General features: G+C 39.7%; 1 protein-coding gene and 1 long non-coding RNA gene across 2 annotated transcripts in view; both read right to left on the reverse strand.

The window, feature by feature from the left end:
* Positions 1-14,634, reverse strand: part of LOC309475864 — a 49,147-nt gene extending 34,513 nt beyond the window's left edge. The window contains exon 1 of the long non-coding RNA XR_014197875.1: positions 14,467-14,634. This is a non-coding gene — a long non-coding RNA (uncharacterized lncRNA). The remainder of the gene's footprint in view (positions 1-14,466) is intronic.
* An 8,640-nt stretch (positions 14,635-23,274) lies between these two features.
* Positions 23,275-24,435, reverse strand: ora2 (olfactory receptor class A related 2; the record flags this gene model as incomplete). Its single annotated transcript, XM_082137557.1, has 1 exon — positions 23,275-24,435. The coding sequence occupies exon 1, from the start codon at positions 24,196-24,198 to the stop codon at positions 23,275-23,277; it is 924 nt and encodes a 307-aa protein (XP_081993683.1). The 5' UTR covers positions 24,199-24,435.
* Positions 24,436-26,823: the final 2,388 nt, after the last annotated feature.

A 26,823-nucleotide genomic window follows, 5' to 3' on the forward strand; every position in this document is an offset into this window, starting at 1 on the left:
TTTTATGTTCTGTGGAGAGCCAACCCTTCTTCATCCGGTGGGTATATTACTTTTGGTTTGAGCAGTGAAATTCACAGAATTACTAAAAAATATTTTGCCACCGAAAAGTTAAAGATTTTTTTTTGTGTCACGTCCGTTACGGATTTATATTTCCCTCATATTAAATATAAAACGCATGTGTCTGTAGACTAGTAGTTTTCTAATGTCTGGACTTCTTTATTAAGGGAGTATGGGGAGTATGGATATATAAACAGTTTCAATTGGTATTTGAGAATTTACATTTCAAGTTTTACATTTCAAGTTTTTACTGCAATTGTCACGTCCATAACGCTGGGATTGCCCAATTTGAAAGAATTTGTCCAGGTCTACGTATTGTATAATGTTAACTTCAAATAAGGGGTGTGTCGCGATTCTGACTTCTCACACTCACACCGCGACACAGGTTCGTGGATCCGAGTGTCGCGATTTCGGTTTCATATTGCATATTTTTACAGCACTAATTATTAGAATATAGACATTAACCCTTTAGAACCTGAAGCTAAAATAGGTGTTTTTCACATATTTAGATTTTTTGACCGTACAATTCTAAAACAATGTGCTATCTTAATGTGCAAGGTGTCATCTTTTTCAGAAAAAGATTAGCTTTCAACAAATTACAGTTATTGACCATTATTGTGTGTGTTGAGTTTGTAAATAGAATTTAAATAGACAAAAATAAAAAAAGAGAATAAATGTACTGATTTTTATTTAGAAAAAAAACTGAAAAAAAAATCATGAACGAAAGAAACTAACACTTTAAAGTTGATAAATTAACTATAATACATATATACAAGTCTTTTTTGTGACATTGGGTTGCACAGTTTTCATTTAGGACACTTTTTTTCATACACGCACACATACAAATGCATGCATTCATAGGCACGCACACATACACATGCACTCACTACATGCTTAGATACGTGAAAGAGTAACGGCCATCCACTTCCCAAGTTTCATTAAAAATCATCCCAATCCCCTCTTCTGCTGTTTAACACTTCTTTCGCCATATATTTGTTCGTTTCTTTTATTATTTTATGCAATCCAAAACACTCTAACCTGCCGCGCTTCGTATCTCTGTTCAAATCCTTCCTTCCTGCGCTGCTGTCATTTGCAGACGGAAAGCATGAAATTACTGTAATAAGCCGTATATTGCCGAAAAGCGCATGTTGTCTACTGTCAGGGGCAATTTGAATGGTTCTGATAGTGCAAATGGTTGAAGAGTTACAGTCAAATGAATACAATTTGCTGATATGTGTCGGCGACGACACAGCCGGTTCTAAAGGGTTAAGAGAATAAATTGTTATGAAAGTACTTTTACTTTCAATACTTACATTTACATTACATTTAGTCATTTAGCAGACGCCTTTATCCAAGGCGACTTACAAATTAGGACTAAATTCAGCGAGTCATCATAAAGAGGCAAGAGCAACAGCAACGCAGGAAGTGCTCAAAATACGAAGTTCAGGTATTATTCAGAGTAGCATAAGCCTGATAAGTGGTGTTTCGAAGGGAAAGGAATTTTTTTTTTTTTTTTTTTTTTTTTTTTTTATAAGGTTAAGTGCTCACGGAAGAGATTGGTTTTCAGCTGTTTTTTGAATGTTGTCAGGGATTCTGCATTCCGGATGAGGGTGGGGAGAGCGTTCCACCAGCATGGAACTGTGAATGAGAATGTTCTGGAAAGTGATTTTGTGGCTTTCTGTGATGGAACCACGAGACGTCGCTCGTTGACCGATCGTAGGTGTCTGGTAGGGATGTAGACTCGTAGGAGTGAGTGAAAGTAGGAGGGAGCTGAGCCTGTGATAGTTCTGTAAGCAAGCGTCAGTGCCTTGAACTTGATGCGAGCAGCTAGAGGTAGCCAGTGCAGAGAGATGAACAGAGGAGTGACGTGGGCCCTCTTGGGCTCGTTGAAGACAAGACGAGCTGCAGCATTCTGGATCATCTGTAGGGGTTTGGTCGCACATGCTGGGAGTCCAGCCAGAAGGGCATTGCAGTAGTCAAGCCTAGAGATGACCAGGGCCTGGACGATAAGTTGTGTTGCATGCTCAGTTAGGAAAGGCCTGATCTTCCTGATGTTGTGCAGTGCAAACCTGCATGATCGAGCTGTCTTTGAAATGTGATCTGTGAAGGTCAGCTGGTCATCAAACGTTACTCCAAGATTTCTGACCGATCTTGATGGGGTGATTAATGATGACTCTAGCTGGATGGTGAAGTCGTGCTGTAGAGATGGATTGGCAGGGAGGACGAGAAGCTCAGTCTTTGCCAGGTTGAGCTGCAGGTGATGTTCCTTCATCCATGTGGAGATGTCCGCCAGACAGCTTGAGACCCGTGCAGCTACTGTGGGATCATCTGGTTGAAAGGAGAGGAAGAACTGTGTGTCATCAGCATAGCAGTGGTAGTGATCCACCAGTGATGTGGTGTAGATGGAGAAGAGGAGGGGACCAAGAACTGAACCCTGGGGAACCCCTGTGGTCAGCTGATGTGCTCTGGATACCTCACCTCTCCATGCGACCTTGAAGGACCTACCTGTGAGATAGGACTCAAACCAGTGGAGTGAAGTTCCTGTGATGCCCAGTGATGAGAGGGTGGACAGAAGGATCTGATGATTCACCGTGTCGAAGGCAGCAGACAGATCCAGGAGAATGAGGACTGAAGATTTGGAAGCAGCTTTTGCGATCCGTAGGGCTTCTGTGACTGACAGTAATGCAGTCTCAGTTGAATGTCCTTTCTTGAAGCCAGATTGGTTGACATCCAGCTGGTTGTTTAGAGACAAGAAGGATGTTAGTTGGTTGAAGACAGCTCTTTCAAGTGTCTTCGCAATGAATGGTAGGAGAGAGATAGGTCTGTAATTCTCTACAAATGATGTGTTTAGCGTTGGTTTTTTGAGCAATGGAGTAACCCGAGCCTGCTTGAATGCTGTAGGGAAGGTGCCAGTGTGGAGGGATGAGTTGATGATGTGTGTGAGTGATGGTAGAAGTGTGGGAGAGATGGCTTGTAGAAGGTGTGAGGGGATGGGGTCAAGCGGGCAGGTGGTAGGGTGACTGGAGAGGAGAAGTGTAGATACTTCTTCCTCGGTTAGCGAAGAAAAGGAGGACAGAGGGGTATTGGCTGTGGAAGGGGTCGGTCTGGGTTCCTGTGTGTGTGGAGCTGAGAACTGACTGCTGATAGCTGTTGTTTTGTTGGTGAAGAAGGTCGCAAAATCGTCAGCAGTTAAGGAGGAGGCGGGAGGTGGTGGAGGTGGATAGAGGAGAGAGTTGAATGTCTTGAAGAGTAATCGTGTGTTGGAGGAGCTGTTGATCTTGTTGTGGAAGTATGAAGATTTTGCAGCATGAACATCAACAGAAAATGAGAGGAGAGATGAGATTGATACATACTCAGGTCAGATGCGTCTTTTGATTTGTGCCATTTCCTCTCCGCTGCCCTGAGTTCGGTCCGGTGTTCCCGAAGAACCTCAGATAACCAGGGGTTAGAGGGAGTAGCGCGTGCTGGCCTGGAGGAGAGAGGGCAGATAATGTCTAGAGAAGAGATTAGAGTGGAGCATAAGGTGTCCGTTGCGGTATTCACATCCAGAGATGAGAATTGTGAGGGTGGGGGAAGAGAGGATGACACGGCAGAGGAGAGATGGGAGGGGGAAAGTGAGCGCAGGTTTCGTCTGAAAGTGACTGGTGGTGGGGGTGGTGGTGCAGGGGTAGAGAGTTGTAGACTGAAAGTAATGAGGAAATGATCTGAAACGTGGAGAGGTGTCACCAGGATGTTTTCTGTGGTGCAGTTGCGTGTGTAAACCAGGTCCAGTTGGTTGCCTGATTTGTGAGTAGCTGTGGTGATGAGTCGTTTGAGATCGAAAGAGGCTAGGAGAGAGGTGAAGTCTGTTGCATGTGACTTTTCGAGATGAATGTTGAAGTCACCGAAGACTAGAAGTGGGGTGCCGTCCTCAGGGAAAGTGGACAGCAGCACATCCAGCTCATCTACAAAGTTACCCAGCTGACCTGGGGGGCGATAAATGACTACAATATGGATTTTAATGGGAGTTGTAAGTGTAATAGCATGATATTCAAATGAGTTGTTGCATAGAGAAGAGAGCGTGGAGTATTTGGAATTGTTAGAAACGAGAAGCCCTGTACCCCCACCTCTCCCAGACTGGCGAGGGGAGTGGGAGAAGGAGAAATTGCTAGAGAGAGCAGCAGGGGTTGCTGAGTCTTCTGGACGAATCCAGGTCTCAGTCAGCCCCAAGATACTAAGAGTAGAATGAGATGCAAAGGCTGGAATGAAGTCAGCTTTATTGACTGCTGACTGACAATTCCATAGACCCACGGAAAGAGAGAGAGGAGTATGTGAGGATGTGAGGATGGGACGCAGATTGGCAGTATTGCGCTGCCTATTGCGCGTGATGAAAGGACGGTGCCGAGAGATAACAGGAATGTATTGAAAGCACATGTTGATTAAGGTGAACAATAAGGTAAGTAGAGGGAAGAGAAAGGGAAGAGGAGATACTTAAGTGCCTTTCAGGTGTCCTTGCTCGGTGGAGTCGCGCAGGTAGAGTCGCTGGTCTTTTCCCGAGTCGGTCTTCACACGAGGAGGCTGAACACGAGAGCTGAACGCTTCCGCTGACGCTTCCGCGACAGCGCGCAAATTACACAGATATACGGATAATGCTTTCACCGCTTGAGTGAGTACAGCTGTTTCAGTCGGGCAATTAAGTGTAAATAACGCGAAAATGTGGCAATTCCAAACTGCTAGGAGCAAAGGCTTAAGTGCAAATGTAACAATAATTTAAATTTTCACTCGCGGCTGTTGTTAATTGTGCCAACGCGTCTCTCTAAAATACAGAATTATGTGAAGTTAAAAATACAAAATAACAAGAGGATCGAAGATAGGCTTACCTTGACTAAAATACAACAATGAAATAACAGGGTGAACAGAGTATTCTGGCAAAAACACTTGCGCGTTCTTGCTGTGCCTCTAGTATGCTTGTCGCTGGTCCTGCTGGAATGATCTGAAATGTCTCTATTTAAAGCTATTCTTACAGATGCTGTTTCGGTCGGGCAATTAAGTGTAAATAACTCGAAAATGTGGCAATTCCAAACTGCTAGGAGCAAAGGCTTAAGTGCAAATGTAACAATAATTTTAATTTTCACTCGCGGCTGTTGTTAATTGTGCCAACGCGTCTCTCTAAAATACAGAATTATGTGAAGTTAAAAATACAAAATAACAAGAGGATCGAAGATAGGCTTACCTTGACTAAAATACAACAATGAAATAACAGGGTGAACAGAGTATTCTGGCAAAAACACTTGCGCGTTCTTGCTGTGCCTCTAGTATGCTTGTCGCTGGTCCTTTATTTACTTAAAGTAAATTTAAAATCAGGTACTTTTTACTTTTTACTTAAGTAAGGTTTTCATTGTGGTACTTTTACTTTTACTAAAGTAATTATGTCTCTGGTTATTTGTACTTTTACTTAAGTACTGAGATTCAGTACTTACTCCACCACTGCATAAATACAATAAATGTAATTTAAAAAAATATTATCGATTTTCAAATATTGCACCTCTCAATACAGAACGAATTATTCTGTAGCCTATTTTGCCGTCAACACTGCCGACGTTGTCTTTGCTGCTATATATTTGTTTAACATGAAGTATAGGCCTTCCACAACTCTCTCCCCACATGTCAAATATATCACCAATGAGGCTTATCATATGTTACCAATATTAAACATTGTTTAATATAATCGCTGTTCATATTTTTATTCAAAGTTCAGAATCAAGATAAAGCTCTTATGTTTCTTATGATAACTGAGATAATGCTGCTAAATTTATCATTTTTTTACCTTGAATGTCATTGCTCTAATTTATTTTTTATATTTTTATATTTCATATTTTGTTCAAATGTTTAATATATCTGCTGTTCATATGTTCATTTATTAGTGTGTTATATGATTAGAATGTTGTCCCGGTTTTAAAATAAAGCACAGCAATAATATTTGAGAGTGTTTCTCCCTTTTCAGGAAAAGTATCGAAAAAGTATCGAAATCGCAATACTTGACTTGGTATCGGTATCGAAACAATAATTTTGGTATCGTGACAACACTAATATTAGTTTTATATATTTAGTTTTATTCTGTTTCCTCCGTTTACAGGAGAGTTTTAAGTGCGTGATGTGACATTGTTTGAATCAATGTTCTACACTATCCTGCAATTTTCGCTGGTTTCAAAAACAAAAAGTTGCATATTACCTGCTATTCATTTTCACTGAAATGTAGGCCTAATTGTTTGACATTTGGTGACATATACAGTAGCATATACATCCTTGGGAAAACTAACGCCAGCGCATTGCCATTGCGACTTAGGCAACCTATGACTTGACAGCTGAGCACGGGCATTTCACTCACGTTGATATTGGCTATGCGTCAATATCACATTTGCACAGTAGCCTAGCCTACTATTTGAATTCATGATTGGTTGACTGCCAAATTAAAATATTTAACAGAATGATCAAATAATGTTAATAACCGGTTAATGGCCTTTTCAAATAAGTGTGTCCGAGAACGATTAAATTAGATTTTGTTTCCTTTTCTGGTTATGTTCCTGTCAAAATTTTGTTCATTTGTTTTTGTTCATTGAACAGATTCAGAGCCCTGATTGCTGCTACATTTTAAACTTGAAAGTACAATGTTTACATTTGGCATTTTATATATCAATATTTTATGTTGGGCTTTTATATTTCATTCATATTTTATATTTCTACATTCTTAATCAAACATTTGCCCTGAAGTTCTAAATAAAGGGAGAAAAATAATCACATATGAAAGAGTACATTTTTGAGTACATATTTATATTCTATACTCAATATATATAAACTATTCTTTTAGTTTATATATATATTAAAAGAAAGTATTTTCCATGTGGTAAATATTTAAACTATTAATTGATTGAATTTACAGAAAAGGTACTATATCGTGATATGAGATTTTGGTCATATCGCCCAGCCCTACTTAGTAGTATCAGCCATTTACTCGTTATAAAACATAACTCAAATATACAAATAATTATTGTATCGCTGCATCTCTGTTTGAATGAAGGATCCTACTTAACAAGCATTACACAAGTGTTTGAGTTAAAGTTATTAACCCTCTGAGGTCGGCAAACGCGCCCCCGCGTTTTGCTGGATTTTCTTCACATTGTAGTACAATAAACTTAAATTACTCCGTCATTTATGGTTATACAGAAAAAAGAAATATAAAAAAAGAATCTGTGATATTTCTACTTTAGTATGTGTCCACTTACAATCAAATCAAAACATTGTGCTTTTGTAAAATAAAGAAAATAAACAGGGTGTGCGTTCTGCCTCTCCGTCGCGGTGAACTTTTTTTTCTTGAGCACGTCTATAAACTGAAACAAAACTCAGCGAATACTTGTCACACATTTATGAGCCATACACCTTTATACACATTTAAGTGTGTACTTTTAAATGATCGGATTCAAACTGAAAACAAATATTCTCTGTTTAAGTAATTTGTATAAAACCAACAGGATGTCCAGTATCTCAAACGCTTGCTAATTACTTTTAATTCGACCACGCCCACTCGCGCAAAAGAGATTCACATGCAAATCTCCACATGGAACGCGAACGCCCTCGTTACCTCAAACACAAAACACCAAAACACTTCACAAGTCTCTGCTTTTCGTCGAGTTTGGAAGACACGTCTGAGCTTACATTGGATTTACCCCCAGAAGAAGAAGAACGCGATTTGAAGACAAGAAAGATGTAAGGTAAGAAATTCTTACTTATTAGTTTATGGTATTGTTGCATAAACTTCACATTGCAGTTGAACTGTTGCTAGATATATGGTGAATATTATACTATTTAGACCCGTGTTTACTGTTAAATACTGTTTGTGGATATCTGCTCAAACATAGATATGTATAACCATAATGTTTAATATTTTGGAGCGCGATGGCGTTTGAATGTATCATATTTTGGAGCGCGATCCCGTTTGAATGTATCATATTTTGGAGCGCGCTGTGGGTTTGAATGTATCATATTTTGGAGCGTGATGGCGTTTGAATGTATCATATTTTGGAGCGCGCTGTGGGTTTGAATGTATCATATTTTGGAGCGCGCTGTGGGTTTGAATGTATCATATTTTGGAGCGCGCTGTGCGTTTGAATGTATCATATTTTGGAGCGCGCTGTGGGTTTGAATGTATCATATTTTGGAGCGCTGTGGGTTTGAATGTATCATATTTTGGGGCGATTGCGTTTGAAAGGAAAAATGCACCAAACATTAGGCTTTATGTTTTTACTATTATCTCATTTCATATCATCATAACGAATGGAAACATTTGAAGTAACATAAGATAATCAATATATTTTTCTCTAGCATTGTTACTGAAATCTTTTGGAAGATTTATAGGCTGCTATAGGTTATTGTTATAATAAGAAACATTTGTGAGATATATAAGAAACATTTGTGTGTGTGTGTGTGTGTATTCTGTGAATTTTAAAAAGCAATTTTAACCAGAAAAATCTAAAATGTATTCCCAAAATCGTGCAGGCCTAGTTTCTCTTGATACCAGTATGTTCACTTTTTTTCTTTTCTTTCAGGGACCAGATGCAACTGAGTCCTGCTGACTTCAACATTCACATGAGTCTCTGTACATGAACATGGTAAAGTGAAAATCAAACACCTTGGAAATGAAAGGTATGTACAATGTTTTTAGGAATGGCACAAAGGTCTCTGTCTTTGGATCATTGTTTTCAATGTGCTCTTTTGTCATTTGTTGTGTATTTTTTGATTATGTTGTGTTGTAAATAAATCCAAACAATCTAAAAGCCATTCTTTTTTAAATCTCCTCATTCTTTGTGCAAGGTTGCTCTGAATGACAGGGCCTGATCGCTCCTAATAGGGCAGTTAGGGGAGTGTCTTTGTCTTTCTCAGGTGTTGAAGGCTTACATATTCATGAGATGATCACGCCTCTTCGCATATGGCTTTGTCACACAAAACACGTCTTAGAAATTTTAAATCAATATATTGTCTTATCTGAATGAGCAGTCAGGGTGATTTTCACATAGTTTTGGAGCAAATATTCTAGGCTACGTGATACAATTTTCAAAAGTCTTGTGAAGAAATAATCAGTATGGGTTTCATGGCCTTATTTCAGTGACAATTTTTTTTGGTATTATCACAAACCACGCATAAATGTCATTATCTCAAAACTACAAACTTTTACATACATTCTGCTGATATATTATTGTAGCAGAGTTTGTGCTGAATACAGTGTAATTAGACTTTAGCCATGACAATGTCACAAGTAACAGAAATAAGCACAAATGTCAGAGCATGTCAGAACACCTCCAGGGCCAGAAAACAGCTCAGACCTCAGAGGGTTAAACAGATGGTTGAAGACTGTTTTCAATAGAAGTTCGCAAGTACACTAGAAGAGCTGTCATACATCACCCTTGTAATTAGGTGGGGTGGGGTGCACCTGAGCCTAATAGGATGGAACATTAATTCTGACCAAAAATATAAGCTCAATATGTCACTCAGTACCACAACTTTCAAAAGGAGAATTCAACTGCAGTAGCCACCGTTCAACCTGCAGAGGGCAGCACTCAGACGTTTTTACATCATATATTGTAGAATTAAAACACTTTATGGGTTACTACCCTTTGACTAGTAACCAAAAGTCCAAATCATAGTCTCTGCGGCACCAATTTACCTGATATAAATACTACTGTAGAACATTGCATAGAAACCGTGTCTATTCCTCGTTTAGTGAGATCAAATAATAAATCTACTGCAGGATCTAGGAAAAATCTAATTGTTATTAAAACAGAAAATGTTGCTATTAGTAAACAAAAACTATTTCTAAAGCTAGGTCTTCTAAACATTAGATCACTCACACCTAAGGCAGTTATTGTAAATGAAATAGTCACAGATAATAGCTTCAATGTACTTTGCCTTACTGAAACCTGGCTTAAACCAAATGATTATTTCGGTATTAATGAGTCTACTCCTCCTGGATACTGTTATAAGCATGAGCCCCGTCTGATTGGTCGTGGCGGAGGTGTTGCAACCATTTATAGAGATATTCTAAATGTTACTCAGAAAACGGGTTATAAGTTTATTTCATTTGAAGTACTTGTACTAAATGTTACGCTCTTAAATGTTAGAAAAACATCCCTATTATCTCTAGCCTTGGCTACCGTATATAGACCGCCAGGGCCTTACGCTGATTTCCTAAAAGAGTTTGCAGATTTTCTCTCAGACCTATTAGTCAATGTCGATAAAGCACTAATTGTTGGAGATTTTAACATACACGTAGATAATCCAAATGATGCGTTAGGAGCTGCGTTTACAGATTTATTAAATTCATTTGGGGTCAAGCAAAACGTCACCGGACCAACACATCGTCTTAATCATACACTCGATTTAATTATATCACATGGAACCGATCCAACCGATATAGATATCATTCCACAAAGTGATGAAGTCACTGATCACTACATGGTAACTTGCATATTACGTACTGCTGTAATATGTCATGCGGCGTCGCGTTATCAACCAGGCAGAACAATCCTCCCATCCACCATAGATAATTTCTCAAATTGCTTATCTAATCTGTCTCAGCTGCTGCCTGAACCCAAACAAACAGATGAACTAGAAGAACTAACTAGCACTATGAGCACCATTCTCTCTAGAACATTGGATGTGGTTGCACCTATTAAAGGGGTGGTAAAACGCCTTTTTTCGAAGGCTTGATTGTGTTTGTGGGGTGCACTGTAACATGTGTTCATGCTTCGTTTTTAAAAATGTGCATTATTTTTCACATATTTAACCATTATTCTACACTGCTCTGTCCCTCCTTGTAAAAACGGTCGGATGATTTCCGCGTTCTTTGAAGCCGTTGTGCGAATCCTTCATCGGAGGAGGGGTTTATGTAAATATTGGGCTTAGTGATGTCAGCAAGCCCGCAGGAATGTCGTGTAGTCCCTACTGGCCGTTTTTTGTAGTTCTTAGAAATTGATTTCTTTAAAAGCAAATATCTCCCTTTGCTTTAAACTTTGAAAGTTGTAACTTTGCAGATGTTGTTTATGCTCAAACAGCAACATTACACACTAACTAAAGTTAGAGAAGTGAAATCGTGTTTTACCACCCCTTTAAATTAAAAAAGGTCAGAGAGAAAATTAAAGCACCATGGTATAACAATACTACGCATGTTCTAAAGAGAGAAACCCGTATTTTAGAGCGTAAATGGAAACAAACTAATTTAGAGGTCTTTAGAATCGCGTGGAAAGACAGTATGTCACGTTATAAAAAGGCCCTAAAAGCGGCCAGGGCTGAGCACCTCCGCAAACTAATAGAAAACAACCAAAACAATCCAAGGTTTTTATTTAACACCGTGGCTAGACTAACAAATAAACAGACGTCACCCGAACAAAATATCCCGTTACAGTTCAGTAGTAATGATTTCATGAACTTCTTCACTGAGAAAATAGAAAGCATCAGAACCACAATTGTAAACGTTCAATCTTCAATCGCACCTTATAATTCAGCTTCAATTATCACCCCGCAAGAACAATTACAGTGCTTTACAACTATAGAACAAAAAGAGTTAAATAAACTTATCACTTCATCTAAAACAACAACATGTTTATTAGATCCTATACCAACTAAACTACTGAAAGAAGTGTTACCTGTAGTGGAAGAGCCTCTCCTCAATATTATTAACTCGTCTTTATCTTTAGGTCATGTTCCAAGAACATTTAAACTGGCGGTTATAAAACCTCTCATTAAGAAACCACAATTAGATCATAATAATCTAGCAAATTATAGACCCATTTCAAATCTTCCATTTATGTCTAAAATATTAGAAAAAGTGGTGTCCGCTCAACTGGGCTCTTTCTTGCAACAAAATGAGATCTATGAAAAGTTTCAGTCTGGATTCAGACCGCATCATAGCACTGAAACTGCGCTCGTTAAAATCACAAATGATTTACTTTTAGCTTCTGACCAAGGCTGTATCTCAATACTAGTTTTACTTGATCTTAGTGCTGCGTTCGATACTATAGGCCTAGATCATACATTACTCTTAGATCGACTACAAAATTATACTGGTGTTCAAGGACAAGCATTAAGCTGGTTCAAATCATACCTATCTGACCGCTACCATTTTGTCTATTTAAATGGAGAAAAATCGATCATAACTCCAGTAAACTATCTGTTTACTGATCTGTGTCTGTTTACGGATCTGTGTTAGGCCCTCTGTTATTTTCCATATGATGCCACTTGGAAATATTATAAGGAAACATGGAATTAGTTTCCATTGTTATGCTGATGACACTCAAATATATATTTCATCACGGCCGGATGAAAACGCTAAATTTTCCAAATTGACAGAGTGTGTTAAAGATATAAAAGATTGGATGACGCGTAATTTTCTTTTATTAAATCCAGACAAGACAGAGGTAATACTTATCGGTTCAAAAAACCGCCCACAAAACCTCGCACAATACAACTTTAACATCATAGGATGTCCTGTTACTTTATCCTCTACAGTAAAAGACCTGGGTGTTATACTCGATTGCAACCTGTCTTTTGAAAATCATATTTCATATGTTACAAAAACAGCCTTTTTCCACCTTAGAAACATTGCTAAACTACGTAATATGCTATCAGTTTCTGATGCAGAAAAGTTAGTTCATGCATTCATGACCTCGAGACTGGATTACTGTAATGCTTTATTAGCTGGTTGTCCTGCATCCTCAATAAACAAGCTACAGTTACTCCAAAATGCCGCCGCTAGAGTTCTTACGAGATCAAGAAAATATGATCATATAACACCGATTTTATCATCACTGCATTGGTTACCTATAAAGTTCCGTATTAATTATAAGATATTGCTACTGACTTACAAAGCCCTAAACGGCTTAGCTCCAGTCTATTTAACGGATCTTCTATCACCCTATAATCCATCGCGCTCTTTAAGATCACTAAATTCAAGGCTTTTGGTCATACCTAGGATATCCAGAACCACCAAAGGAGGGAGAGCATTTTCACATTTGGCTCCAAAACTCTGGAATAGTCTTCCTGATACTGTTCGTTGCTCAGACTCGCTCTCCCAGTTTAAAACTAGATTAAAGTCGCATCTCTTCAGCCAGGCATTCATATATAGCCTGGTAATACCAAACTCTGCTACTTCGCTTTGCTTCGTAGACAGAGTCTGGAATGGCATAATAGAGAAGTGTTTTCTCTCTCGCGGGGGGGCGCTTGTCTGAAGTTTAAAATCATTGGTTACCCGTAAGCCAATCACATAATGTTTGGTTATGGCGTGTGTTATGCGCATGCTCAGCCGCATCTAACTTCCACTGTAAACACACATATGATGCGAAAACAAAAACCATCGAGCGAAACACCGGAGTGAACATGGCTGTGAACGACTTCTGCAGATTATGTGAAGTAAATCTATGCATCCACGGTACAATCAGCGTCTACGTCACGGCTCTCAGCCCGCCCTCTGTTCGTTGATTGGCCCGGCTGTTTTCAGGCCGGAGGAAAACGGAAAGCTATGACGCGGTCTCAGACTGAGTACAGAAGCGAAATGAAATTGAGCGGAAGTACGAAGTCTGACGTAGTCAGGCTAATTCATATAATCCTACAGTTCAAACTACAATCCGGCCTCTAGCTCATAAATGCCAGAGGAGAACTGGCCCCCGACTGAGCCTGGGTTCTCCCAAGGTTTTTTTTCTCCATTAGGTCACCTGATGGAGTTTTAGGACACCATTAGGTCACTTGATGGAGTTTTAGGACACCATTAGGTCACCTGATGGAGTTTTAGGACACCATTAGGTCACTTGATGGAGTTTTTCGGTTCCTTGCCACTGTTGCCTTTGGCTTGCTCAGTTGGGGATATTTTGGGAATATTTAATTTTATCAATCAATAAATTCCTCTTGAAACAAACTTTGTTGTATTATTTTAATTTAATACTGTGAAGCTGCTTTGATACAATTGTGAAAAGCGCTATGCAAATAAACTTGACTTGACTTGACTTGACTTTATACCCAAATGTCAAAAAATTTACTCATATCAATGAACAGCACTAATCAAGCCCCAGTCTTACAAATCATTAACTAAAAAAAGTTGTTTTAGGGTTTAGTTACCCTTTAAGATATTATTCGGCATATTAGAATGACCACAGTTCAATTACTTTACAAATAACATACAGCACTGAAGTGAACATGACAATATAAAAAATCTTTTCCAGATTAAAAATACAATAACTCCAGGACGACTGAAAACCTGGCATGTCAATGATCATTAGATTTCAGTCAAGGGACAATATGATAACCAAACTTACATTTATAGTCATCATCACATGTTTGCTGTAGGCTGTTAATATTTGTGTTAAGCATCATTTATATTTTACTTGCCTTTAACTTGATGATTTCACTAAACTACCTAGCAACGCCTTCGCAACCATGTAAAATAGTCCAGGAGCACCAGATACATCCACAAAAACTCATAGAACTCAAAAACACTTGCAATAATATAGTTATTTTATGAGCTGTTCTTCTCTGAAGAGGGATCCTCACAAATGGCAGGCTTAGAGTTAAACAGCCAAACATGACGGAATCACCTATCACGGGTTTACAACCCAGTAACTCATCCTATCACAAATAAATTAAGACATCATTGTTTATTTTTAGATAAGGAACTTTAATGAAAAGCTGTAATGGCCTGTGGATTGACACTGTCCTCAGCTGCAGTAATTACTCTATAATTAATCTGCAGTTGGATTATGACCCATTTGTAGTACTAACTCTAGAAAACAGACCATGAAAAATATTGTAAAATAAGACGTCTGATGATTCTCTGAGGTCACTTTCATGTGACATCATTTTGGAAACGGAATAAAAAAAAGTTAAATTTACCTCACGTTTCTGAGCCAAACTTCTGTGCTAGACTTCAAGCACAAACTTTTGTAATCCATGAGTCTGTTTTCCTATTAAAATAAGATTTTCGTTCGCTAGTCCATCTGTGACGTTATCTCGCAGAATCCCTTCAGAGACAGACAGAAGGGCGGGAATCCGGAGAGACAAGAGTTTCTGTGAGAGGCGCGCGCAGGTGGGCGTGTCTACGCAATCAATTTCTCCATAATTCAGTTTTTATTTTATTTAACTTCTATTATTTTTATTATTATTAATGCCAGGGTAGAATAACAAACAATACATGCTTGAATAATGTAAAGAAAAAAGAGAATTAAAAAAACACCAGGTATTTTTTTTTTTTTTTTTTTGTATTACAACAAGTAACATGACCGTGACTTCAAACCAACAAATGTAACGATGCTTCCACGTATTTAGGCATAAGCACCTGTGGCTCTCACGATCTGTTAAGCATGTCTTGATTGTGTTACATTGATCATTTGTTGTTATTCAGGAATCTGCTCAGCCTATGTGGGAAGTTTGATGCCTTAATTGTAGTACATTAGGAATTTTTGGACTAATAAGAATTAAAAAAACACTGACATAAGCTAAATGGGTAGTGATGACCTGCGATAAAGTGGATAAATCCTTCTACTACGACGAAAATTAAAGAGCTTCGCCACTGGCATCCATCAAATCAAAGTCAGACAATATGCTTCTTTCTAACCACTCCATGTGAAAGTCATTGACCCTGTGCAGAATTGATCTAAACTGTGAACAAATATTAATGAATGTTTTAAGACATCAAGACAAGATTTTCTGCTTTTTAAAGCGCTATGCAAATAAAACGACCTGACTTGAAAGTGCACAGTTGCTTTTACTCGAGTTGTCCAGCAGATGGAGCTAATGACTGATTCTTGAGAGTCGGGACAAAACATGTTCCACATAGAAAAGTCTAATTTATAGCAAAAATTAAGAAATTCATCATGATTGACATACTTACAAAGTTAAATCTAAAGGAATTGTATATACCTATCTGATTTTTAGAATAACCCTTTTTATCTTTTTGGGGAAAATTTGTTTAAATGTATGGTCTGTGGTTAGAAGGTCCATGTTATTGCACTTGTCCTCAGCAAGAGGTCACAATATTAACCATCCCAAAAAACTTTTAAAAAGCTCTGCAATTGTGAAAACATATATATCAAATAAAAAATAAGGGGTATAAATATAAAAAACAATGCATGAAGTGAACATCAAACAATATTTTCCATAAAAATCTGCCTATTAAAGTTGTGTCCTCAGTTTCTGTCAACTCCGTCAGATTTTTTCATAAAGCTCTTTAAATCAGGAAATAGCATGGTCAGCTATATCCCTGAGGACCCCTTTTCATCTCCCTGCCTGTGGTGAATGCAGCACTACCACACATGTTCTGGTGCGTTTTAATTTCTTTTTATATTTTAGACAAACAATGTCAATATTCCTATGGTCACAGCTGCACCATGTCAATACCATCTTTCTGTTAAGATACTTTTTTTAAACCATAGTGGATTGAATTTAAGCATTTTAGTGAGGTTATTGGGACAGCTAGCAACTGAGGAAAAATACCTAGCTGCAGTGTACAATACATGTTTTGGCGGTAAAATACATGCCCTTACGTCAACTCCGTCAGGTTCTATGTCTGACGGAGTTGACCTGTAAGCTGACGGAGTTGACAAATCCACCAATAACCTCTTAAAGCTGCAGTTGGTAACTTCTGTAAAAATGTATTTTTTACATATTTGTTAAAACTGTCATTATGTCCTGACAGTAGAATATGAGACAGATAATCTGTGAAAAAATCAAGCTCCTCTGGCTCCTCCCAGTGGTCCTATTGCCATTTGCAGAAATACACCGCTCCCGGTAAGAAACAACCAATCAGAGCCAGGAGGAGTGTCTTAGCAGTGTCAATCATGCTTGTGTACGCGCTGATCATCACCCCCCTCTCTCGCACAGCGCGTACCGTCGTTCAAAATCAAGATAGCCGGTGTGCCGCAGCTGTGCTAATGGCGGACAAACAACCAAAACTGCCAATTTCTCGAGTGGCACCTGCTCATGCAACAAAGACAGGTAAACGGAAAAAGACCGATGACGATAAACAAGCCCGTCGGAGCCCAAAGACTCAGTGTCAAAGCTCTAGCCACATAACATACAGATAAAATGTCACGCACTGTGCAAAGCAACAATAGAAACCTGCTAATTCACTGGCTTGTCATGTTGCTGAAATAATGTACTAGCAAACCTTATTTAGCATTACACATCGCTAGAATAATTACTTAGATACTGTAACGTTACCATTATTGTCTTGCTAGCTATTTATAACTTATAGAAAGAGTGCAACGTTATGAAGTTACATTACATGATGTATTGCAAAATACGTAATGATTTGAGGACCAAGTTTGGACTGAAGCTTTAAACTTTACCAATGCTAGCTTGATAGTGAGTACTAAAATACATCTTATTTGTTTATATTCATAATGATAAAGTTAGATTTTTTTTATTACATGTGATTCTGACATGATGTCACTGCATGCACTGCGCTCCTCTCCGCTCGTCTCAGGTAAATAATTAATGCGTCTTCCAGCCCAGCGGTCGGAGTCGCGCGTTCATGTGTTTTGGGGGCGTGGCTTTGGAAGGAGCCCAGAAGGGAGGGGGTGGAGTGAATGGAAATAATGAGCTGTCTTTAAAACAGTCGTGAGAGGTCTACAGACACTCGATTTTTATACTTTCTTTTTCAGAGTACTTACATTTTAATTATGTATTGATATATAAATAAAGTTTAAACAAATTTGGAAAATAAGTTTTTTAGACAATTCCTACCTACCCAACCTTTAATGTGCGAATATAATATTATTTGTGAATATAGTGAAGGGTTAAACTGTTATTTCAGGGTTTTATTTACACATAAATGCACATACATAGCATGCATTACATTATTTAACCATACACATCTGACTTGTAGAGAATGGGCAGGCAGTGGTCTGCTTATTATTGTGTAACGTGTAACTTTGCCAGCACTTTAATATATATATTTGTAGAGACAGAGATAGAGAAATGAGAAGCCAGTGTAGGGCTGGGCGATATGGGCAAAAAAAATTATCACGGTAATTTTTTTTTATATCAGTCGATATCGATAATTATCACGATAAATGTCAAATCTTTATTTCTTTCAAGTTTAAAGGCAGATTTTTGCTCCTAAGTGAAAGTTGTAGAAAACAGAGCGTTAATTGTGGTTTTAAACTTTATTGTCAGAACATATCATGACAAACAGGTGAACATTTCACAAATCTGAGGTTAAACATTCAAACATTTTCCGTCAACACCGTCAGATCTTCGTCAACACCGTCAGATCTTCGTCAACAGCGTCAGATCTTCGTCAACAGCGTCAAATCTTCGTCAACAGCGTCAGATCTTCGTCAACAGCGTCAGATCTTCGTCAACAGCGTCAGATCTTCGTCAACACCGTCAGATCTTCGTCAACAGCGTCAAATCTTCGTCAACACCGTCAGATCTTCGTCAACAGCGTCAAATCTTCGTCAACAGCGTCAAATCTTCGTCAACACCGTCAGATCTTCGTCAACAGCGTCAAATCTTCGTCAACACCGTCAGATCTTCGTCAACAGCGTCAAATCTTCGTCAACAGCGTCAGATCTTCGTCAACACCGTCAGATCTTCGTCAACAGCGTCAGATCTTCGTCAACAGCGTCAAATCTTCGTCAACAGCGTCAGATCTTCGTCAACAGCGTCAGATCTTCGTCAACAGCGTCAGATCTTCGTCAACACCGTCAAATCTTCGTCAACAGCGTCAAATCTTCGTCAACAGCGTCAGATCTTCGTCAACACCGTCAAATCTTCGTCAACAGCGTCAGATCTTCGTCAACAGCGTCAGATCTTCGTCAACAGCGTCAGATCTTCGTCAACAGCGTCAGATCTTCGTCAACAGCGTCAGATCTTCGTCAACACCGTCAGATCTTCGTCAACAGCGTTGGATGTATGTATGTATGTTTTTGTTATTTTTTGGGGAAAAACAAATATTCTTCCTTCAGTTTATGTTGTTTTTGTAATAAAGGACCATCTGATGTACATCCTCTTATGTTTTATTTATTTAAGGAATTTGTTTGTACAATATTGAAATTAAAATCAAAGTTTGAAAATGCAAATATTTAGAAATCTGAGTTTTCAGAATAGTGTGACATCACAACTTAAGTTTATATATTGTAATTTTTTTTACATATCAGAGTAACTAAACACTATTACAGTATACTTCAGAACTTTAGATTCTTGTTGGATTTGAAGAATTAAAATGTTATACTTTTTAGTGTGTCTGACGGAGTTGACACAAATCCAGTTCTGAAGGGAAATGTGTTTTTATTTAGAACCTGTTCCTTTACATGGTTAAATAGCTAAGACCTTTCTCTGCAGAAACATATAACTCTAATTGATATAGTGTGTATTTTAAAAAAAAGTTTTTTAAAACGTGTTTTGTCCCGACTCTCAAGAATCAGTGTAATGTGTCTGACTCCATTAGACTCACATCAAGAGGTTTGAGCTGCTTTATGGATCTATCATCTGGTTTTGCACCTATATTGGATAATAAAGCATCGATTCCACCTGGTTTGAGCGTTGAGCTGTATTTCATAAACTCGAGTGGACCGATTACAACTATTCGATCGAGAGGAACCATTAACTATTTGTTCTGAGAGTGAAGAACATTTTAATAATCGAAAGACCCTTTTTCCACGATAAATAATCTTTTGTTAAATGTTCTCCATGGAACCACAGATGTAAATAATCTTTATTTTTAAGAGTGTGAAGCTGAAGATGATTATACACACAAATACACAACATGAAACACTGGATTCATTCTGTTCACCATTACTGTGTGAAAGTGCATGAAGCTGCCGGCCTTTTATCAACTCGAACTGTAGACTCAGCATAAGAACTTTAGATTCATATATTCAGATTAGATGTTTTATCATCAGGGTGTGTGGAAGCACATTGTGATTCATGTGTCCAGATCTGTACTGTGTAAACTTCTCTTCTGATGGTCTCTTCAGCAGCTTCTCCTGGAACATCTGCTCGTGATGAAGGACAGAGTGTGTCTGTTACAGCGGGAGAGCTTCTGGACGAGTCATTTGAGTAAAACCGAGCAAGAGCTAAATCTGTCCCATGTTACACTGTCAGCTGACCAGTAATAATAAACATATAATAATAAAACATGCACCAGCACATGAGCTCAAATGTTCCAATTTGCTATAGTTTGGTCACTCGTGAATGGTGCCAATATTCTTTTTACTAATATCATTTAAAAAATATAATATAAGCAGAGCGATCATAGATGTCAAGTTAAATTACATAGAGTATAAAATCTGAAAATCATTACCTTGTGCTATGTTTAAATCTGTTATCATCTTCTCAAGCCACTTGAAGCCACTGAGACACGTGATGGGTTACAACAGTCGCTGTCAGACGTCACTAACTGAGCCAAGAGATCTCAGACAGTGGCTTTCAAAAAATGTCCACAGACGTGAATGAATTTGTTTGAGAAGCAATTCAGGATCTCTGAGGGGCAGGGCCATCTTTGTGAGAGGGCGGGGCTTGTTCTGGACCCTTCACCAGGATCTCTGAGGGGCGGGGCCATGTCTCTGAGGGGCGGGGTCGTGTCTGTGAGGGGACAGGCATGTGTCTGGGGGGCTGTGTCTGTGAGTGGGCGGGGCTGTATCTGGGGGGCGGGGCTGTGTCTGTGAGGGGGCAGGGTTGTGTCTGGGGGGCGGGACTGGGGCTGTGAGGGGGCGGGGCCGTGTGAACGTGAGCACCTGTGACAGGTCTCAGTGCTCAGGCGTCCACAGCTCTTCATTCTTCCTCTTTCTGTAATGGATGACAGTTTTTCTTCTCTGTCTGACGGTAATCAGCAGATGTTTATCAACTCCAGCTTCATAAAGTGCCTTTTTCCTCAATCTATTTGTCATTTGTGCATGTTTTATATTGGCAGGTAGTTTGACTTCCGTCGAAAGGTGAGAAAAATCTTCATTGACACTCTTGACAGTGTTATTTTACCAATACTACCATAGTTTTCATTTCAGCTAGTTTAAATCATTTTTGTCAATTTTCAGCACATCTCACTTCAGTACAACAGTGTCTAACCCTAACCCTACAGGCCGATCCACACGTTACAGACTGGATCAAAACTTAAGTTCAAAACAATAACATAATGCAAACTGAATAAGACAGAAATATGCTACATTTCTACAGTAATATTGTATTGAAATGTATCCGAATCTAAAAAATCAAATACTACCAAAGTAATTGGATGAAACTGAACCCCGACACAACTGTTAGTCTTTCAGTTTCATTACCAAAAAGGAACTTATAATATAATACAAATAATTTAGTTCAGTAATGTAAACATAGATCATGTAACATAAACTGCAGTGAATTATAAACGGTAGAGAGTTGTTGTATTGTAGAGACATTTTACAGAAGAAAGCATTGTGCTCCCGGTGTTTAGGTCTGTGTTTAATGAGTGATAACAGGAGATTGTGGGTTGAAAACGTTGCTGGTGTTCTAGAAGAATGAGCTGATCTGAGACAGGAATGACGTGTTTTGTTTAGTGCATTTTGAACTGAAGCTGAAATTGTGAAGAGTTTTGAGAAAATTACCCTGAGAAATGTTACAACTAGTTTCAATTTCAGTCAACATTTGTTTCATGTACTGGATATGTTTTGTGTGTGTTTGTGTGTGTGTGTGTGTGTATCTTCTACAGGAAACTCTGATCTCACACACACTTCAGAAGAATTCAGCTCTTACATTTGATTAATTTAGTCATTATTCATGTCCACTCTCTGTGTTTCCCTCAGATCACCAGATCACCAGATAATCGTTCCCTCATTCCAACGGAGTCGAGTTTCAGTGGAATGAAGAACTCGACACGTGGAGAAACATCTGTGTGTGTGTGTGTGTGTGTGTGTGGACCAGAGCTGCTGATGTCAATCATCTCATTATAGTGTTCGGAAAGTCTCACTGTGTGAGTGAAGTCTGGATCGCAAATAAAGTTATTTGGAAATGAGTCTGTGCAAATATATACATTTCCATACAATTAGAAATTAAGTTATTTTGACATGTTTTTCTCACACACAAGCGCAGAAACATGAGTCAGCTTTATTTCTACAGCGCTTTATTCCTCACAGACTCGAAGCAGCTTTACAGTGATAACAGGAAAATAATGCATTTCGGTTCAGCTGAAGTCAGTATGTATATTTATATACACACACACAAACGCACTTACTGTATATCTGTGTGTGTGTGTGTGTGTTACATAATGTCTCTATAAAGCATATTTACTGTATAATGTTAAATGCAAGTAATATAGATTTACAGTAAGTATACTGTATAACAGTAGCGTAACATGATGAAGGATTGAGGACACACACATTCAGCTGCACCTTTTGACCCGCCATAGGGTCATGAGGTCATAAGGTCATGAGGTCATGACTGAGAACATGATCTACAATAGCATGTAATCTCGGCCTCGTCCTCAGTTTTTCTTCGGTACTCTTCATCTCACATCTTTACTCCTCCTCTTCCCGGCTGGAGACCCTGTTTGTTTCCGTGATGTTCTTCCATTGTCAGAATTAACTCTGTTTATCTGCTTCCCAGATGAAGCTTGATGAGATGCACATCTGAGCTATTTTAGAGAACTGGTTGATCTAATGCTTTATGTTCCCCTTCAGTAGTGAAATTCAGAATTCATCAATTCAGGACACAAAGACCTCCCAGCATGCAATAGCAGTCACTTCACTGTCTAGGTCAGCTATAGACCCGATATAGTCCAGCTGTCAATAACACACTTCTAGACTAAATAACCTTGAATTTGGTTACATGTGTTTTTTGCCAAAATAACTTGCGAGGTGTTTGATAGTCCATCATGTAAGCGAAGAGTGATTACAAGGTGTTTGGTTCCATTTCTTCACTCATTTCATTTATTTGTTTTCTAATTGATGACTAGTCTATTCTTGGGCGATGGTTTAGACGTCTATTACACCTTCACTGACAGCCCTAATCTTCCCTTGTTTAGCCTAGACGTCTGGGCTGTGTTTGGACGGCTATGAGACGCCTTTTAAACGCAGAATTGCTTGCTGGGAAGTAGTTATTATGATGTGGAGGTTGAACAGGTAGAGTTTTGAGAATCACAGCTGTGATCTGAGAAATGCACCAAAGCGACAGAGAAAAACCTCAAAGAGCGCGGACACACATCGAGCCCGTAAACGTTCCCATCCATCATGTCCTGTGGTCGATGTCCCCGTGGCGTTGGCAGAGTTTCAGCGCGTCTCCGGCTCTCCGGCTAACTCTCGTGTTGGAGACGATGATGATGACGGGACTGACGGCGGCATAGAGCGAGGAGAAGAAGATCCTGAGGTCGGAGATTAGCGACGAGCCGAGCGTCTGAGGCACGCTGAGCGTATAAACCCACAGGCCGTTGTCCACGCCGTAGAAGAGCAGGTACAGCGAGACTAGCGTGATCACGCCGAGAGCCGCGCGCCGCTCCGCTAACGACCCGCTACGAGCTGTGGCCTGCCGGCGCCGCAGGAACACTAGGAGCAGAACGCTAGCACCCGCCATCAGCGCCATCGGCACCACGTCTCTCCCCACCTGCGCCGCACCATTAGCGTCCCGCGCTAGCCTCGACGGGAAGCTCAGGAAGCAGAACTCCACGTTGATGGCGTTCGGCGAGAGCTTGGAGTCATTCCGCGCCGCGACGGCGAACAGCAGCGGAGCCGCGCTCATCGAGGCGTTGATTAGCCACAGCGCCAGGAACACCACACACAGCGAGCGGCCCAGCAGAGCACGAGCGCTAGCGCGGCGCGACCCCGGCGGAGACACGCTCAGGCACTGGTACGCGCTCAGCACGAAGGTCAGCCAGATGGACAGAGACCTGGAGGTGCGGTAGAGGAAGATCACGGCCTTGCAGCTGCTGTCATCGAACACGTACACAGAGAAGGAGGCTAGAACCTCCAGCACACAGCGCACCGACAGGTTAGCCAGGTTAACGATCGCTAGGTGCAGCACGATGGCGTCGGCCGGCGAGAGACGCTCCTGATACGCCAGCGAGAGGAAGGCGAAGATCACAGCGATGTTCCCTGGGACTCCGGTCACCGCGAGCGAGAGGAAGAGCAGACCTCGCGTCAGAGCGCTCGCGTCCATCACACACACACACGCACACACTCTTCTGAACGCTGCAGAGATCTGTTCTGGTTTATAGTCGGATAGGAGCCGTGGGACGCTGATGTTCGGGACGGTCCAGTGCCTTCAGTCTCAGCTCAATTACACCAATGATGTGCAGCTGAGCGAGTCTGTCACTGACGAGTGGAACAACTCAACACTATTACAGCAGCTCCAGCGCACATTAAGCCATGAAAACCTTCTTTCTGAATACTCCCTGAACCTTTTTTTTTTTGTTTTTTGTATATTGTTTTTTTGACGATTTTTGCCTTTTATTGTTACAGGACAGTAGACAGTAGACAGGAAGGGAGGTGGGAGAGAGACGGGGGACGGGATCGGGGAAGGTCGACGAGCCGGGACTCGAACTCGGGCCGTCCGAGCGCAACGGCTACATGTCGGCGCTGACCACGAGGCCATTGGCACCGACATGTTGCATTGTGTAATATTCAAGAGGATCTGTTGACAGAAATGCAATATAATATTCATAACTATGTTTTCAGTGGTGTATAAAGACCTTACATAATGAAGCGTTATGTGTTTATTAGCTTAGAATGAGGCGTTTCTCTCTACACACACCGCGGGTCCGCTTACATCCACATGTTTCTACGGTGGCCCTGAACGGACAAACGCGTTTCGTCACTATGTTGTTCTTCATGCAAAGAAGCTTCAGCTAAAGTCAGCGAATAAAACACTGACACAATGATGAACACGTAACAATAATATTCACAATAACATCGTTTTACTGAATTATTAAGTAAACATCATTTCTTAATTAATCTTTGTAATGAAACCTCATTGTTTAACTGGCTCCTCTCTGCTGTCTCAGACGACGACATCACTTCCTGTCGGCCACTGTAACTTCTGTTGGGTGCAGTTCACAACCTCACCACTAGATGCTGCTAAAAATCACACACTGCACCTTTAAAGGAATGTTCCATTGTATCATTTTTCAAACATTATGGAATGTTACTTTTGAATGTTCTGAAAAGAGCAACATTTTAAAAAAACGTTAGACGAACGTCCAGCTAAAACATTTCTGAAAAGTAACACTCCATGAACGATGTATCTCAATCTCAATTCATCTATAAAGCACAATTAAAAACAACCACAGTTGACCAATTTGCTGTATAATGTTCTAAAACCAAAAACAATGAATAAAAATAAAATAAAACAACAACAGACAACAAGGGAAATCACAAGTTATAGGCTACACTGAAGAGATACGTTTTTAATTTAAATTTAAAAATATGTATGTTGGTGCAGTTCTAATATGAATCTGTAAACTATTCCAAGGTTTAGGTGTGGCTCTGGAAAAAGCTCGGTCACCCCTAGATTTCCCCTAGATTTTAACTTTGACTTTGGAACAGTTTACAAACTCTGAGTTCTCAATGGATGGTGTACACACAGGAACAATCTACATTGTTAAAAGCGCTAGGAATATATAAATGAAGATGACTTGACTTGACTTGACTACACAACTAGTCTGAAAGGTAAGAGGGGGCGAGGCCATGTAAACATTTAAAAACAAGCAGAAGCACTTTAAAGTCTATTCTAGAGCGGACTGGGAGCCAATGTAAAGACATTAAAACAGGAGGAATATATTTGCGTTTGCGAACACCGGTTAAGAGTCTTGCAGTCGCGTTTTGGACCATTTGTAATCTAGCTAAGGAAGAATTGTTTATTCCCAAATACAGGGAGTTACAATAGTCAATTCTAGAAGAAATAAAAGCATGAATCGGAGTTTCAAAGTTCTTAAAAGAAAGAAAACTCTTCACTTTAGCCAGCGCTCTTAGTTGGTAAAAAGTTGATTTGACCACTAAATTGATTTGCTTATCAAATTTAAGTGCACTATCAAATGAGACACCCAAGTTTTTGTTACACACGATTTAACTGAAGATAAGACGCCAGAATTTAAATGAGAAATGTTTGGGCCAAACAAAATGATCTCTGTTTTACTCTCATTTAGATTAAAAAAATGTAACGGCATTCAATCTTTGACATCGGAAAGACAGGCACTGACCGAGTCCAAGCTATTTGTGTGCGTCAGAGGCAAATAAAGTTGTGTATCATCTGCATAGCAATGCAAATACAAGCCATGCTTTTCAAAAAATAGAGCCTAAATGAAGCATATCGAGTGAAAACAATAAAGGGGCCACAATAGAGCCTTGGGGGACCCCACAAATCAGGGGGACCACACCCGAATGAGAAACTCCTATACTGATCGAGAAGCTTGTATTTTTAAGGTATGACTGAACCAACTGTATGACTGAGCAGTTCCTCTGATGCCGACAGCTTGCTCTAGACGAGAGAGCAGGACATCATGGTCAACAGTATCGAATGCAGCACTTAACTCTAAAAGCACCAAGAGTCCCCCGAGTCAGTAGCCTTTACATCATTTAAAACTTACAAGTGCTGTCTCTGTAGAGCGCCGGTTTCTAACACCTGACTGGAAAACATCAACAACATTACTGTTCAAATAGCTCTGCAGCTGATGTATAAATAATGTTCTTGTGTGAGAACAGTATTAAAGACGAGATAACTTTGAATGAATGTAAAACAAGATAAAGCTGCTAATCGAATCAGAGACCTGTGTGACGAGTGGAGGGT

The sequence above is a fragment of the Leuciscus leuciscus genome (genome assembly GCF_965113295.1).
Source record: "Leuciscus leuciscus genome assembly, chromosome: 15".
NCBI classification, from domain to species: Eukaryota; Metazoa; Chordata; class Actinopteri; order Cypriniformes; family Leuciscidae; genus Leuciscus; species Leuciscus leuciscus.